The sequence below is a fragment of the Buteo buteo genome, chromosome 2 (genome assembly GCF_964188355.1).
Source record: "Buteo buteo chromosome 2, bButBut1.hap1.1, whole genome shotgun sequence".
NCBI classification, from domain to species: domain Eukaryota; kingdom Metazoa; phylum Chordata; class Aves; order Accipitriformes; family Accipitridae; genus Buteo; species Buteo buteo.
Window position 1 is genome coordinate 1,245,517 of NC_134172.1, and position 15,313 is coordinate 1,260,829.

The 15,313-nt window shown below is 54.3% G+C and overlaps 2 protein-coding genes across 17 annotated transcripts in view; one reads left to right on the top strand and one right to left on the bottom strand.

Annotated features, from left to right (window-relative positions):
• MAP4 (microtubule associated protein 4) overlaps positions 1-5,789 on the top strand; it is a 164,217-nt gene extending 158,428 nt beyond the window's left edge. For all 12 annotated transcript variants that reach the window (XM_075042566.1, XM_075042574.1, XM_075042520.1 and 9 more), the window contains one exon: positions 77-5,789. Coding sequence is in view for 10 of the 12 variants with exons in the window: in XM_075042520.1 (XP_074898621.1) it covers positions 77-286 (210 nt within the window). In the remaining 2 variants the exon portion in view is untranslated. The remainder of the gene's footprint in view (positions 1-76) is intronic.
• A 928-nt stretch (positions 5,790-6,717) lies between these two features.
• The window catches only part of DHX30 (DExH-box helicase 30), a 37,075-nt gene continuing 28,479 nt past the window's right edge, over positions 6,718-15,313 (bottom strand). For all 5 annotated transcript variants that reach the window (XM_075042756.1, XM_075042748.1, XM_075042766.1 and 2 more), the window contains 10 exons: positions 14,982-15,086; positions 13,708-13,883; positions 12,522-12,728; positions 12,039-12,120; positions 11,326-11,519; positions 11,095-11,254; positions 10,627-10,784; positions 10,050-10,153; positions 9,739-9,878; positions 6,718-9,013 (listed from right to left, as the gene is read on the bottom strand). In XM_075042756.1, coding sequence (XP_074898857.1) covers positions 8,778-9,013; positions 9,739-9,878; positions 10,050-10,153; positions 10,627-10,784; positions 11,095-11,254; positions 11,326-11,519; positions 12,039-12,120; positions 12,522-12,728; positions 13,708-13,883; positions 14,982-15,086 — 1,562 coding nt within the window. In that variant the 3' untranslated portion in view covers positions 6,718-8,777. The remainder of the gene's footprint in view (positions 9,014-9,738; positions 9,879-10,049; positions 10,154-10,626; positions 10,785-11,094; positions 11,255-11,325; positions 11,520-12,038; positions 12,121-12,521; positions 12,729-13,707; positions 13,884-14,981; positions 15,087-15,313) is intronic.

Consider the following 15,313-nt stretch of genomic DNA (forward strand, 5'->3'; position numbering starts at 1 on the left):
CCTCCTGTCCCCTCTCTCCTCCTCCTCTTTCCTCCTCCTGCCCTTCCCCTTCTCACCTGCCCTTGTGTCGCTGCAGATTGAATCTCACAAGCTGACGTTCCGTGAGAAGGCCAAGGCTCGAACAGACCACGGAGCGGAAATCGTCGTCTCCAAACCCCCCAACCTTTCCAGCAGCACTTCCCCCTGGCGTAGCACATCTGTCAGCGAGAGCCTGGGCTCAGTCGCCTCCTTGTCACCGCTGCAACAGCCAGCTCCCCTTGCAGCGCTTTCTCAGCAAGGCTTGTGACCCCTCCCAGCCCCATCTCCCACATGCTCCCCAGAGTAACGCAGCTTGGCTCTCTTAACCCGGCGTCTGGCTTTAGATGGGAAGGGGACAGCGTTTAGCAGGGCTAGCGTCCCTTTCGGCCGCGCTGACTCCTCAAAGCATCCTGGAGGCTCGCCCCTGCCCGAGCGTGCTGGGCTCTGGTGGTCCCTTCTTGGCTGGAAAGGGCTTCCTTCCCTCTCCACGCCTCGTCCCTTTTGCTTTTAGGGGGATACTAGAGTGGGCGTTAGTGTCATGTGTCTAGGACGGGCATCTAGTGACTTCCAGGCTGTGCCTCGCTGTCCCGAGCAGTGGGGAGATGCACACCAAGCCTGGGCGGCGGGTGGCTGGGTGGGAGCACGCCGACGCTGCTGGTGGCTGAAGCCAGGCCAGAGTTAATAGGGATAAGCTGTGATCTTTCTTTCTGTCTTTTTTTAAAAACACCCAACTTTTTCCTCCTTGCCGCTTCAGTTTCTGCTGATCCTGTTTGATGATGATATATATTATACACACACGTTAGGCTGTTTTAACTGTTGACTTTAACCTTTTATTCTTTGTGACGATGTGTTGATGATTTATTGTGCTACAAACCCATGCTAAGTTTCCTTTTCTCTTTCCTTCTTTTCCTAACCGTAGGAGAGTAGAGACATTAACCGCTGCTGCAGTGCTGGCTTCTTATTGACATATCCAGCAATTGTAACTCTTTCGTTGTTGTTTGGGTTTGTTTGGGTTTTTTTTTTAATATTTTAAAACGATGGAGCAAATTCATGGGATTAAGCCATGTCTGAAATGAAAGGCACAAGAATGTGTTAAAGGAAAACTTGCTGTAACAGATCAGATGAAGCCTGTGTTGACTGCAACGAGACGTGTTGAATCGATGCTCGTAAAACCTCCTGCAGGGCCAAACCACCAGCCCTGGAGGATGCCTAGGACCTTCTGCACATTAGCAAGGCAAAGACGGTTTATTTATTAACTTGCACAGCCAAAGCCCTGGGATTTTACCTTTTTTTCAGCCAGGGCCTGAGGTCTGGAGGAAAGGCAGGAGGCTGCTTTCGCGGTGGAGTTGCAGGTTAACGCAGGCCGTGAGTTCCGAGGCAAAAGCAGGTCTGTGGTGTGCGTGTGTGTTGTTTTAACAGAGGCTGATGTATGGGTAACCGTATCGTCAGGCTGAGCAAGGCTGGTGGGAGGCCGAGGTGGGGAAGAAGGGAAAAGCCGCCTCTCACCCCGGGCATGAGGCAGGGGTAGCAGAAGGTCTGTGGAGGGCTGGGAGGGAGGCAGAGCTCTTGGCTGGGGCAGGGGAGGCAGGTTTCTAATGCCAGGGAGTTGCAGCTCTGACTAGGAAGGAGATTGACCTACTCTTTGAGGTGTGAGCTCCTCGTTTCATGTTGCAAATGACACTAAAGAAATTAAATGTAAATAAATGAAAAAAAAAAAGTGTTCTTGGGTCGTCAAACTAATTTAAAGAAAAAAAAAAAGTGGAATAACAAAACACTGGGATCAAAGTAAACTGAACCAGGCCTGTGCTAAGGGGGGGCTGTTCAAGGAGGGGACAGAGGGAAGCCTGCAGCTTCTCATGCTTGTGGGAATATTTCTTTGGGAAGCCGACAATGACACGATAACCCGGAATCTGTATTTACACACAAAGATTCTTATTGCACTTGTATTTTTTATATTAAAGTTTGCATGATTTCTAATAAAATGGCATTAAAATGTACTAGTTTGCATCAAAGTCGTCTGCTAGTTTCATAAGTGCTTTTTCCTCTGAATACAAATTTAAATAAGCAATGCAGATTTGCACCTGAAAGGGGCGGTTATATATACCCTAGAAAACTCCCAGTGCTTCCCTTCCTTCTCTTCTCCCTCCTCCTCCTCCTCCTCCTCCTCCCCACCTCTCCCATCCCCTCTGTGCCACGTTCCCCTAATCCCAAACCGGGGAAGGCGGCCGAGCCGGTCGCTCCCTGCCCTCGTGTTGTGCGTGCTGCTGCTGCGCGGCCTCGCGTTCACCGCTGCCGAGGCCGTCCCTGGAGGAGCCAGCACTAACCCCCCGGGCCCTCTCGCTCTCCTCGTGTGTGGCCAGCTCTGCAGAGAGAAAAGCTGGAGATGGGGAAGGGGTCGGAAACCTCATTTCTCAAGAGAGCGGAGCTGTGTTGTGATGCTTGAACCCCTCCAGCCCCGGTTCCGTGGCCTGTGATGGTGCTGCCTCCGACCACCCGTTCACCTGCATGCCGCCCTCCGGTATATATCACTGCCCCTTCGCTGATGCTTCCTTCTTTCTCTTACTGCTAAATTCTAAACACCAGCTTGATCTTGTCAATCTTGGGTGGGTTGGTGGTTTGGTTTTTTTTTTTCCAACACTTGAGGGCAAGTTTGGAGGAGAGGGACTGAGAGGAGAGCAGGCTGATCCCTTCAGCAGGAGAAGGCAGGGGCTGTGCTTCCCGGAGCAGTAACATCGGATCTGCTCCAGGCCAGGGCAGGCAGGGCTGCGCAGGCGGCTGCGGGAGGGCAGGCAGGAGCTGTCGAGAGGGTCCTGTGCCCGCAAGGTGTGCGCGGAGCCCTGCTTCCCTGCCTGCGAAAGGCAAAATGCTGGCTGGTGGCAGGCTGAAGTCGATCTCCGGCCTCACCGGCAGGGCAGGGAAGCTGGGAAGTTTGTTTGTGCCAGTGGGCAGAGGCAGGGAACCAGCCGGAGGTGTGGACGGCAGAGTCCAGTGGTGTTTGTGGTTAACCAAAGAGGAGGTGGTAGCTGAAATGTCGGGTTCCTCGTGCTGCTCTGCCCTGGGTGCTCTCGGGGTGAGATGCCCGGGCAGAGGGAGGCAGCCAGGTCCTGGTCTTGGTTCAGGTGCTGCAGGAGGAAGGCAAGTGGCAACATTGCACTTTATCTTCTGAGATTGCAAAAAAATAAAAAGGCAAGCAAACCCCTAAGCTCCTGCAAAGGGACAGTAATGCCACCTTCTCTCCCTGCATTGCTTTTATCTGATTTATTGACTGCTTGGCAGTCTTGGATAAGGCTTTCATGTCTGCATATGGTTGTGGCGGCATTCAGGCCTGTCTCTGAACATGCACAAACCTTCCCAGACTCTCACATGGTTCAGCTGAACACTAACCGACCGACCTGTGCTTCTGTGCCACTTTCTCTAACACTTGTTGTGCCTGTGTTTAGCTGACAAACTAAATCCGGATACACTAGTTGTTTGGTGTGGTTTTTCTAGGACAGCTTCAGTTTTAATACGGAGTTTTGTTTTTGGGTTTTTGGTTTTTTTTATTTTATTTTAAGGAAACGGCTGTACATATTGCTAGCCTGGGAAGAGAGCCATGTGTGGTGAAAATGACTTTAGTTTCCTATCATCTGGAGAGGTGGGAGTGAGCTGGTTAGTGCTGAGACCTTAAATGAAGACAACAGAGAAGCTGCTGGCTGGCTAAGTGCCTGCCCAGCCGGGCAGAGCAGGGGAAGGAGCTGCGTTTGCTGTTGGCTTGATCTAGGGCTAGAGGTAGCACATTCTCTTGGGAAAAATGAGTTGTGGTCTGAATTAGATGCAACTTGAATGTACATGTTCCTGTCCCGAGATGCCTCCCGTGGGTCCTGGCTTTCTCTGCAGCTGTGTTTGGCGTGACTCTGCTCCAGGGGGAAGGCAGCATGGGGGAGAGGGGAAGGCTGGGGTGGCCAGAGCAGCCTGGGGGCTTCGGTGAGCTGGGCGCTGGTGGGCTCAGTCCCCGCTGGATGGGGCGCAGAGGCAACGTGGGCAACACTCAGGCTCTGGGCATGCCGGAGCCTGCTCCTGCCTTGGGCAAGATGCTTAGCAAAGACCTTTCCTAAGCTCATGGTCAGGGTGAGCATTGATTTGGAGGTGTCTGAGCTGCTGAAGTGATGAGAAAGCCGTGCAGGCTGCGGGCAGGGGATGCGGTGCAGCGGGAAGGGCTGGGTGGGTGGGAGCTCCTTTCTGGCAGGCGCTGGGGTCCCTCCCTGGCTGCCAGCATTTGTGTTCTGGTGGAGCAGGTGGCTTCCCCATGGCCCGGGCTGCTCAGGTGCTGTCCTGTCTTCTGGAGCCTGGCATCTCCCTGCATATCAGTGGCATATACAGTTACTTTGGGGCTTTTTATACTGTTAAACAAAAAGTACAGTCAAGTAACCAATTTTGTGGGCTTGAGGCCACAGGAGCAGGAGGCCGGGAGCCGCGGCAGCTTTGCTGCTGTCCCCAGCGCGCGCCTCCCCTTGGGTCGGAGTCCTGACCGCAAACTGAATGTAGTTTTCTATGCTGACCCTCGCTGTTGTCCCCCTGCATGGTGTCGGTGTGTGAATGGGGCTCTAGGACCCTCGTGTGTTTGTGTTGTTTAGGCAGAATTTCTAGTTTTCTTGGAACAGGGCAGGAGCTTGACATCGGTGACATCTTTGGGGGTGACAGGGGCTCCTGTGTCCTCCCTCTGCGTGGAAGGAGGAGGTGGCCGAGCCTCTCCTGAGCTGGTCATGGCTGTTCAACGCTGCCCCTGCAAAAGGCCGAGTGGCCGTAGCTGTTGGGAGGTCAGCAGCCTCCAGGCTTGGGAGAAACGTCACCGAAAAGCCCTTCTTGCCTGGAGCAGTCTGCAGGTGGGGTGGAAAACTGCTCCAGGAGGCAGCAGCGGAAAGCGTGCTCCGGCTCTCCGTCCTCCTCACCACTTGAAATCCAGCTAGAGTAAGCCTTTGCCTTTCAACTCTCCCTCATGCGAGTCTCGCTGGCCACCAGCTGGTGTCTAGAGTAAGAGATCAGACACGAGACTCGCACCCGTTGTGATCATCCCACCCCAGCATTCAGCATTGCCTGCAGCTTCGATTACCCCGTAACATAGGTACAACGAGTAACGACATAGTGGGGGAAATGACTGCGTGGAGGGGTTGGACCGAGAGGACAGCGCGGCTGGAGACAAGGGCTCAGGGCGCAGGGCCCAGGAGGGCTGATCCTGGTGCTCGGCCCCCTCTGTGGTCTCGGGAAGTCACTTAACCTCTCTGCCTCAGTTTCCCCATCAACAAGATGGGGATGATATTACTTACCTCACCGGGTTGTTGTGAGGAGTGAGCAGTGTGTAAAGTGTTCTCTAAATGTGATGTATTATTATTATTTTGTGTTATAGGATTATTCACCGGCAGCACCGTCTCCTCTGTGCCGGTGGGTGCACTGTGCTGCCTGAGGAGGGGGTGCAGCCGGCGCCGGCTGCTGGGGCGAGTGACATGGCTGTAGCTATACTGTAGTGGGGTGGTGCTGAGGGGAGGGAGGCGAGGGCTGGTGGCAGGGGGGGGAAGGTTAGTGCATGGGTGTAAGGCCTGAGACAACAGCTCTGGGGGGGGGGCTGGGGCAGAGCCCCTCCTGCCTTGGAGTGAATTCATACCGGTTTGCTTCTGCCTTTCTGTCTTGCCCTCCTGCAAGGGGCTGTAAGACTGTCGTCTCCTTAGCAACATTTCCTGACTTGATGTTGTGATTCTTACTATTGTAAAGGGTTGAAATAAAGCTTCTAGATGTTCCTCCTCAGCATGGGTGTGAGTTTGTGGGGAGGGTGGGAAGGCTGGGCCCAGGAGGGGGGTGGCACCTGATGTCCTGCTGGTGGCAGAGGAAGCCCTGCAGAAAGACCAGGGGAAGGAGTTTTGTTGTCTCTGATGCCTTCAACCAGGGGCAAGTGCCCCCTTCGCTGCCTGGGCTCAGCAGGGAGGGGGGTGCTGGGCTGACACCAGGCACCTGCTGTTCCCCCCCCTGCCCCAGCCAAGGTGAGCCCTTGGTGCCTGTGAACAGAGCACCACAGCTGGTACAGCCAGTGGGCAGAGCTGCTGGCACACACACCCTTCGGATTGGCACCCACCTGGGCATTTCTTCCTTCTCCCCATCCCACCAGGCTCCTCTTTGAGCAGTGGCCAAGCCCAGCTCCAGGGCAAGCACAACTGTGACTAAAGAGGGGGGCCCTGAGGCAGCTGCCCCCCTGCCAGCTCTCAAAACCAGAAAGGTTTTCTACCTTGTCTGGGACAGGAAGTGCACTCAGGCTTCACACCCAGGCTGGATTGGGCCTGAGAGCCCAAACAGCCGTGCCTTTGCCTGGGTTTTGTCCCACAGCCCCTGGCCACCTCCAGAGGCTTCGCCCACATCCCTGTGGCCAGAGCAGCAGCAGCCAGCTCCTGTCCCACTTCCCCACAGCTGCCGTGGGTCCCCCCTGGAAACACAGCACCAAAGTGCTCCTGGTGCCTCTGGGCCCTGACAGCTGCCTGGGGGGACTGCTGTGACCCCCCCTCAGCTCACCTCTGGCTCCTGAAGGCTTTAACTGAGAGCAGGTTCACTGCTCCCGGCTGAGGAAGAGCAGCCCCATCACAAGGAGCAAGAAAAGAACAAGCTTCAGACTTCACTCAGCTGTTAAAAATAAATGAATAGGAAAGAAAGAAGAGGACAGAGGCAGTTACTACTCTATCCCTTTTTATTGTCTTTAATCTATGTTGTAAAAAGATCCAGTATCACATAACAGCCACTGAAGTATCCCAATATCACACTAGTTCTGAACCATTTAGACAATAGCTTAGTCTTTTTTTTTTTTTTGTCTTTTTTTTTTTTTTTAAACCTGCTGGAAGGGAAAACCATACTGCCCATTATACAGGCCAAAAGAAACAAACACTGGTCAAATAATAGTGACAACCTCAAGCAAGTGAAATGAAGATGAAAAGTTTTGCGTGAACACAGGCTGCAGGACGCCGAGGGCCCCGCGCTGCCTCATCCACCACGGCCCCAGGGAGCTGAGCCAGGAGGCTCAGGACCAGAAACGCCTCCAGCCCCGGCTCCCACTACTGGAGTTGGCCACCAGCCCCCCCTCAACCCCCCGCCCTTGTGCTTTTCGCCCACAGCCACTGGAGCCAGGGGGCTCCCACGCACCCCCCACAACAGTACATCAGCTCAGGTGGCAGAGGCCACAGCTCCGTTTAATTAAAGCCCATGACAAGTAAACTAAATCGTAGTAGAGAACAACTAGGAGAACCAAACGGCGGCCCCCGAGGAAGGCGGCTCCTGTCCCGAGCGCGGGGCGGACGCTGCCGGGCAGGAAGCCCTTTGCCATTGTTCCTGTGTGCAGAAACGGCCTCGCACCTGCGCTCGGCTGTCACGTTTCTGCCACTTCCATTACCCAGCGGAGCGCGCTCCGGCTGGCGCGGTCAAACCTCGCCTTGATTTCAGATACAAAGAGCGTAAGAAACCGTGAATAAAAACAAATGATCCCAGGCCCTGCGACTGTCTTTTGCTCAGCTGCTGGGGAAATCAGCAGCCGCCCCTCCCTCCAGCACCATTCGCAGCCCCGCAACGCTTCCACCCCGTGAGGGCACAACCCTTTAGCTCCAGCACCATTCGCAGCCCCGCAACGCTTCCACCCCGTGAGGGCACAACCCTTTAGCTACAGCCCACCACCTCCAAATCGAGTGTGAAGTACCTGTTCCTCTCTGGCACTGTCCAGCCCGAGGGCTCACATGCGTTACAAACAATAATGAAGCCTCACAACAGCCCTGTGAGGTAGGTCACTGTCTTCATTTGACAGGGAATCCAAGGCAAAGCTGGGATTAAACTCCAGATTTCTCATTTAACGCTGTGCCTGTCACAATCCTCCTTCCACAGAAATATGGTCCCTGTTCATAGAAAACAAAGAATTTTGTGCCTATGCTCCTGGCTTCCCGCAGGAGAAAGCGCTCACAGGCAGACTGGCATCTACAATCACATCCTGTGTTGCACAAGTTACAGGGATCCGGCCTCCTTGACGTAGGGAGAACAAGAAATTAAAAATAATAAAAAAAAATAATAACAACGCAAGAGGACAAAAAGTACAGGCAGATCAGGAACGACAAGTCACATCTCACACTCATAACGCCACAACTGCGCTCGCGCTGTGGGGTGGCAGGGCCCCGCTGCGAGGCTCGGAGATCCCGCGTGGAATGTCACATCCCTCGTCCGGCGCCTTCAGGGCTTCCTCCCCTCCAACGTCATCCTCGGGGCACCCGGCGCGGGGAGAGTGAAGACGGCATCGATCACCACCCTGCACCAGAGCTGCTGGATCCACACTCTGCCCGGCCCCGGCCCCCAGAGCAGGCACAGCCGCAAAGCCAAGACATCCGTCCTCCTCTTGAGCCCGGAGTAGCTCTCGCACCAGAGCTGCTCCAGCCCGGCCCTGTGGGGATGGGGCAGAGGAGGGCCCGCAGCCGCTGTGTCCTTGCTTTCCAGTTCAGGGACTGACGCTGTTAAGAGCGGAGGAGGTGGGCGCCCACGAAGCTCGCGTCAGGGTCCATCGGCACTTCCAGTCCATTCCAGGCGGTACTGCGCTGGTTCTTCCTACACGGTGACCATGCACGGAGCCGACAGCAGGAGATTCAGACAACATTAATCTTCTAGGATGGAGAGAGATGACTTCACAAGGGATAAATAGAACTTTATTTAAATAAACATTTGTGAACATCTTTATACAAATTACAAGTCCCCACACAATCCTCCAGCTCTGCCTAAGCACCAAAGCTGCCAGGAGGGCCTTTGAGCAGATCCACCAGGATGTCGAGCAGCTGGCTGTGCTGGTGGTGCAGGTCCCCAGGGATGGCTGCCATCTCATAGCACAGGCACGTCTCCACCATCTTGGAGAGCGACACACGGAAATCGCGCAGGAGGCGGATGGTGTAGGAGTCTCCCTCCAGCACCAGGAGATCGCTGTCTGTCAGGGAGACTGTTGCTCGCCAGCCATCATCTTAGTGGGAAGAAGAGAGGAGGTGAGAAGCAGGAATGGTGCTGACCTGTTCCAGCCTGCGCTGGCCGCTCGGCCCTCTCCACCACTGTTACCAGAGGCAGCGCAGGTCCTCCCCACGCTCGTTTTAGCCGAGAGTCTGGGGACTCAACTGGGTCAGACAGTTCCCACAAGAGCCAGGCAGCACTCTGACCCATCGCACTGGGATCCTCCCACTGTTTCCCACAGGAGGTGACTGATCGCACAGCCCGCGTGAGCTCAAGGGCTGGAGACCAACTGCAGCGCTGCCAAAAACCCACAGGCTAAAGCAACACATCCGCGGGGAGAAGGGCTCGCTCCTCCCCACGCACCAGCCATGGCTGAAGACCAGCCCAACTCCTCATTCCCCAGGGATGAGCCTCCAGGCACAAGCCTGCTCACTCAGCCTGCCTGTGGCTTGGTTTCCTTGTCTCCCTGGAGAGCTACGGCTGAGAACAGCTCACAAATCATCGCCTTCGTGGCCCCATTACAGCAAGACCCAGTCCAAAGCAAGAGGCTTAGAAAGCAGGGGAAGGTAGCTGGCCGAGGGAAGAAGCAGCGCCGATCGCAGAGATCAGGGTAGCCACCTTGCAGCCCCTCAGACTGTGGTACAGCTGTAGGAGCGGGGTGCCTGGGGTGTCAGGCGCAGCAGGAGGAGCCTGCAGCGGCATGAGAGGACGCGTCAACCCCGCAGCTGCTGCGGCACTCACCTCGGACGTGGATATCCGTGTCGGTCATGAGCAGCACGGCCAACGGGTGGACCTGGGAGGAGTCCCGCACAAACACCCCACCATTGGACTTCACTGCCATGAAGTATGTTAGCCAGCGGCTGTACAGCTTGGATGCCTCCCTGCACAGGGGAACAGCTTCGTCAACGATGGGCAGAGACATGTCATACTCCGGTACCGTCACATGTGTCCGAGGCAGTGCTGGGGTCCTCAGCACAGCCAGCTGGTGCTGTGAAGTGCGTGTTGTATGGTCCCCACCCTCCCACGGTCACAGACATACATAGGTCACCCACCTGTTGATTGTTGACTTGTGGAGCAGAACAGTGCCAGCCTTTGTCCGATACGCGTAGCTGTTGGGTTTGAACTTCCCTTGACGGGTCACTTTGCCTTGTCTCACCTGAAAGGAGAGGAGCATCTCAAACACCCACAAAGCCAGCAGGCACGGCCCACAAGCAGCCAGCCCGGCTTTCCCCACAACCACCTCTCCTAAATGTGCAGAGGCAAGTAAGTTCCTCCGCTCACAGAAGCTCCGCTGTGTTAGCGGAGCACATACGTGGGATGACCAGACCTGGCAGTCACCGAACACCATGCAAAGGCAGCAAACAGGAGGAGGAAGACGCCACCTCGATGGCTCCCAGACTAAGCTACAAGAACCCGAGCATGGACCTGCACAGGCTGGGGGGGCAACTCCTTCCAAGGAGGGACCCAGGGACACAGCACTGGAGCAGCAGGCAGAAGCACAGGCAGTCAGCCCGCCTAGGGGACACGGTCCAAGAGAGCGCAAGCATCTCTGGCACCTCAACACTTCTCCATGCTACCTGTAGTGACCAGCAAGCCCAGGAGAGCGATGGCAGAGCGGGGAGCCAGTACCTGGATGAGGTTGGGGTAGAGCCCAGCCATAAGGACCCCCTTGACGAGTTCTTCCTCTTCACTGTACTGGTTACATACAGACGATGGCATGGTACAGTCAGACGGGGACGACACCAGGAAGGCTTCGTAGAGGTTCTCAGAGAACTGCTTGACAAGGCCTACAGGGAGGAGACAGTCCCAGTGAATGAGATTCACCCTCTCCTTTGCCCCGCTGAATGAAAGAACCTCAGCAGGGCAGCACCAGCTCTGGATTTGGAGGCTCAGCCTTGGCGCTGGGACAGGAGACCTGTCTTGCCTGTGGCCTCCCTGTCACCCAGGGCTACGCCTGCACTCACGAGTGCCAAAGCCAGAACCTGCGCCCAGTCCAGCAGTCACCTGCCCAGTCTACCCCATTTCTGCACCACGTTCTTCACCAGCACTTCACCCTTTTCAGGGGACAGAGGCGAGAAGCAGGCCCCTGGGACTCACCATTGATGAAGCGAAGGCTGGGGCCGTACAGGTAATAGTCCTGCAGGTAGTTATCCCTGGCACGACTGTCTCGGCGTCTCAGCACCTCCTCCCAGCCTGCCACAGCTCTGACAAATGCAAGGTGATCGCTCCCACTCTCCCGGCTCAGAACAGCCTTGGCCTGGAAGACAGACAGATGTGTCAGCTCCTTCCCTACCTGCTTTCTACCCTCCTCTAGGAGAGGCTCCTCACCTTGTCCACCTCCGCACGGTTTTGCAGGCTGCTGCTGAAGGGGTCCCGAGTGAGGCAAGAAACGATGACGAGCAGAGGGTGGAGGCAACGGTAGATGGATGCCAAGACAATGGCCTTTGCCAGCCGAGGATCTGTGGAGATCTGGGCAAGGCGTTTGCCCAAAGTGGTGAGGGCTTCTCGCTGGTCCAGCACTCCTGCAACAGAGCCGCCCACGAGGGCGCATCCATCAGCTCCGAGTGGGGCCAAAGTGTGGCCGGTGGCTTTGGGAAGCTGCCAGGAGAACCCACCTACTAGGCTTGCAAGATTTAGTGCAACCTCCAGAAGAGGTACACAGCATAGGTGCCTGCAATAAGCACCCGGAACCTCCCAGGTCTGACTGACCTGAGGCCAAAGAAAAGGCTGTAACAGCCAGATGACAATCAACAAGACCCCAGCTATGAACTCCAGATCACAACTTTCCTTCTTTCTCTGTCATCCCCCCGCCTTTGTTTTAAACTTTGGGAAGTTCTACCCACTTCTTGAGCAAAGCAGCGTGGGAAACAAAACAGCACCACAACATGTGCGGTTTGGGAAGTCCCTATCAGCTGCCACCCCTGTCCGGGGACAATCCAGCCCAGTCTGTCCCACAGGATCCTGTGCCAATTCCCACTTCCCCCATTTAGACAGCAAACATGTTTCCATCACACCCACACCAGGACAGAGCATTAGCTCACCAATCTCCTGCAGCAAGATCACTGCTTCATCCACAGCTTTGATGTCAGGGCTGTCCAGAGCCTTGGACAGAAATTCAACTGCCTGCAACACAGCAGGGGGAAGGGAAAAGAAAAGAAAAAAAAAAAGGGCATGTTTCCCATACAGAAGTGTGGGAGAGCCCTTGGGAGCCCACTGCCCTGCCCCAGGGCCCCAGACTGCAACATGGTTCCCTCTTTGTTTGCCTACAGGGATATAAACTCAGCCCTCTCCATTCTTGCAGAGTCTTTTAGACACACTCTGTAATCAAAGCAATCTATACATTTCCTGGTCTTAACTTCCCTAGACAGCACTGCATGTAGGAAAGCAACAACTAAAAGTCATCAGCATCTTCGGTTTTCCCTACTCATGTTTGTGGTCAAATCAAATCTCTGGAACTAGCACCAAGCAGGCCACATCCTGCTGGTTCAGTCGGCTGCAGTCTTGCAGGCATGTACTGTGCTTACTGTTTTCTCCGGCATGTGGATCTTGGCCTGAACCACCAGGTTCTCCAGTGGGGTGCGTAGGATCTCTGGAACCTGGTAAGTTGGCATCTTGTCCAGGCGGCTGCGAGGGAAGAGGTGATAGGCAAATCCCGACTGACAGCGGCCAGCGCGCCCTCGCCTCTGCACCACATTTGACTTGGACACCCACACCGTTTCCAGGCAGGACACCTAGGAGAAGAATTAGGCATGAATGCTCTCACGGCTCTCTGTCCTGTTTAAATGCAGCTTTCCATCCTGTCCACAGATGCCCAAGACTCCTCATGACTGATCAACCATCCCGCTCAAGGGCAAGGAAAACCTCTCCCACTCTCCTGCATCTTGCAGTGCCAGTCTCTAGCAGGCAGCAGCATGAAGGCCTGAGCCGCTCAGTGCACGAATGAGACCCTGATGCCATCTGCTGGGCACCTGCCTCGGCCCTGCACCACTGCGCTCCCCAGGGGCTCATCCCACTGCCCGCTGAAGGTTGTTTTTAAACTAGAACTGTTCCAAGGTGTGAATTGCCACCTGGCCCTGTAAGATGTTCTAGCAGTGGGAGGGGAAGGGGCAGCAGTATACAGCCAGAATCCCTTCTTCCAAGAGCAACAGTGGCACAGCTGCCTTCATGTTGTTACAAAAGCCTACACACAAGAGCCTTTGCAGGCCCCAACACCACCAGAAACATGGCCTGAGAGCAGTGTAAACCCCCTCCCCTTAAAGCTGACTAACAAGCTACAGCATTGGGGTCAAGATAGCATCAAACGAGAGCAGTACCTAATAGGTCAGAGCTGCCCTGCTTTGGCTAGAAAGAGATTTACGATAAAATCATAGAAAAAGGCAGAAAGCAAATGGAAAAGTTACAGATGGTAGATGGTGTAACAGAGAGATGGGAGGAAGTAGGATTGGCCTTAAATTTCTTTGAAGACACCAGACTTTTGCCTGTTCGGCAGAAGTCGATGGGGAGGCTGGCAGAGAGCTTGGTAAAGGCAAACACTCTCTGGGCAATGAGTCAAACACTCTGTCCCCAAACAGGGACACAGTGCCAGTACCCTAGGGGCCAAATGGGAAGCAGCTCTATCATCCCATTAATGGCATCTTGCATCTTCCTCTGAGAACATCCATTATCTCCAGTACGTCCCAAATGCACTTAGAGGCAAGAAAGCATCAGTACCTTGGTCTTCAGGTCATAACGTTCCTCCTTGTGCGTGCCACTGTCCACCACATGCACAATGTCATTGATGGTGATGGAGGTCTCAGCGATGTTGGTGGCCAGGACAATCTTTCTGACGCCAGGTGGAGGCCGCTGGAAGATGTTTTGCTGGTCCATCATGGGGATGTTGGAGTGCACTAGGAAATAAAACCAGAGTCAGTCCAGCCCTGCTGAGCTGCTTCACAGTACAAGGCCAAGGTGGGCAGAGATTCTCAGCCTTCTTGTACCGTCACCTCCCGCTTCCAGAAATGGAGACACCACTTGTAAATGTTCATTGTCAGTAGTTTCCTGCCAGCCAGACCCCAGGAAAAAAAAAAAAGTTTCCACACATCATTAGGGAAGGCCTCATTTCAGTTGCTTCAACCTATGGTTCAACATCAGCAGGAGCTCTGGTCACCTCATGCCCCAGAGAGGCTAATAACACCACCAGAACATCCCTGGGCCCCATGCAGAAGTTCCACTCCCTGCCACAGTCCAGTTTTGCAGCTCCCCCTTTTCAAGACCGATGGGGCATCCTCATTGTCATTTGGTTTCACTTGGTCAAAAATGGCTATCAGCAAGGGCCTGTAACTCTTCTATATCACATATTTGCCCTATTACAGATCAGTGATGCGGAGAAATTCCCAGCAACCGCACGGAACAGCAGGGAAGCACAAGAACATGCAGTTTTCACAAAAGAACACCTGCATTTATTAGCAACTGAGCCACTCAAAGTTGTGCTCCTGGCTGGCCTTATCTGACACTGAATGGGGAGGGCTGTTAAAAAAACAAACAAAAACCCCAACCAAACCAACCCCCCAAATCTTACAGCCTCACAGAGTAATACTGGCTTTTGTTATAAATTTCCCTCCTGGAATACAGAATGTTAAATTCACCAATAAAAGCTGAGCTACAGCGTACATCTCCATCCTGCAAAACAGGGCTTGAAGATCTTTCCTATTTAGGCTCAGCATGCAGCTACAGCAATGCAGAATTTAGCTGTTTCCTCCTTGCCTGATTCTGATTTGCTGGAGACAAACAGGAAGCCAGTTTCTTTGATCACATACAGGTTTAGATGGCCTCTGCTAGGAGGAGTTATTTGTGTTTAACATGCACAATTACACAACAGGTACGTACATCAGAGCATACAAGCTTGCTCTGTATCAGAGTGCAACTGCTGAAGGGGCTCGTCGAGTCAATTGGCCTAGCCATTCCCCTGAATCCTGGGGAGAAAAGGTCAGGCGCTGCCATCTCACCTGGTAAGACGAGGTACCGGCTGTTCTGAGATCCGAGCATCTCTAGCAGGCGCTGCTGCACTCCTTTGATTTCCTGCCAGCCAGGGAGGAAGCAGAGGATCCCACCTGAAAAGAAGCAAGAGTTCAGAACAAGCAACCTAGAAATTCAAGCACTCTTCCGCAGCTGGAGACACAGAAACTGCTTCTGCTGCACAGAAGGGACACCTGTTATTTCCCCAAGTCCACAGCAACCTTTAGGCCAAGAAACCCAAAGAAAAGTAGGGCCCTGGTCTGTGATGCCCCTGCCAGCTGATCTCTAAGGAAACCTGCATCATACTCATCAAGAACAATGA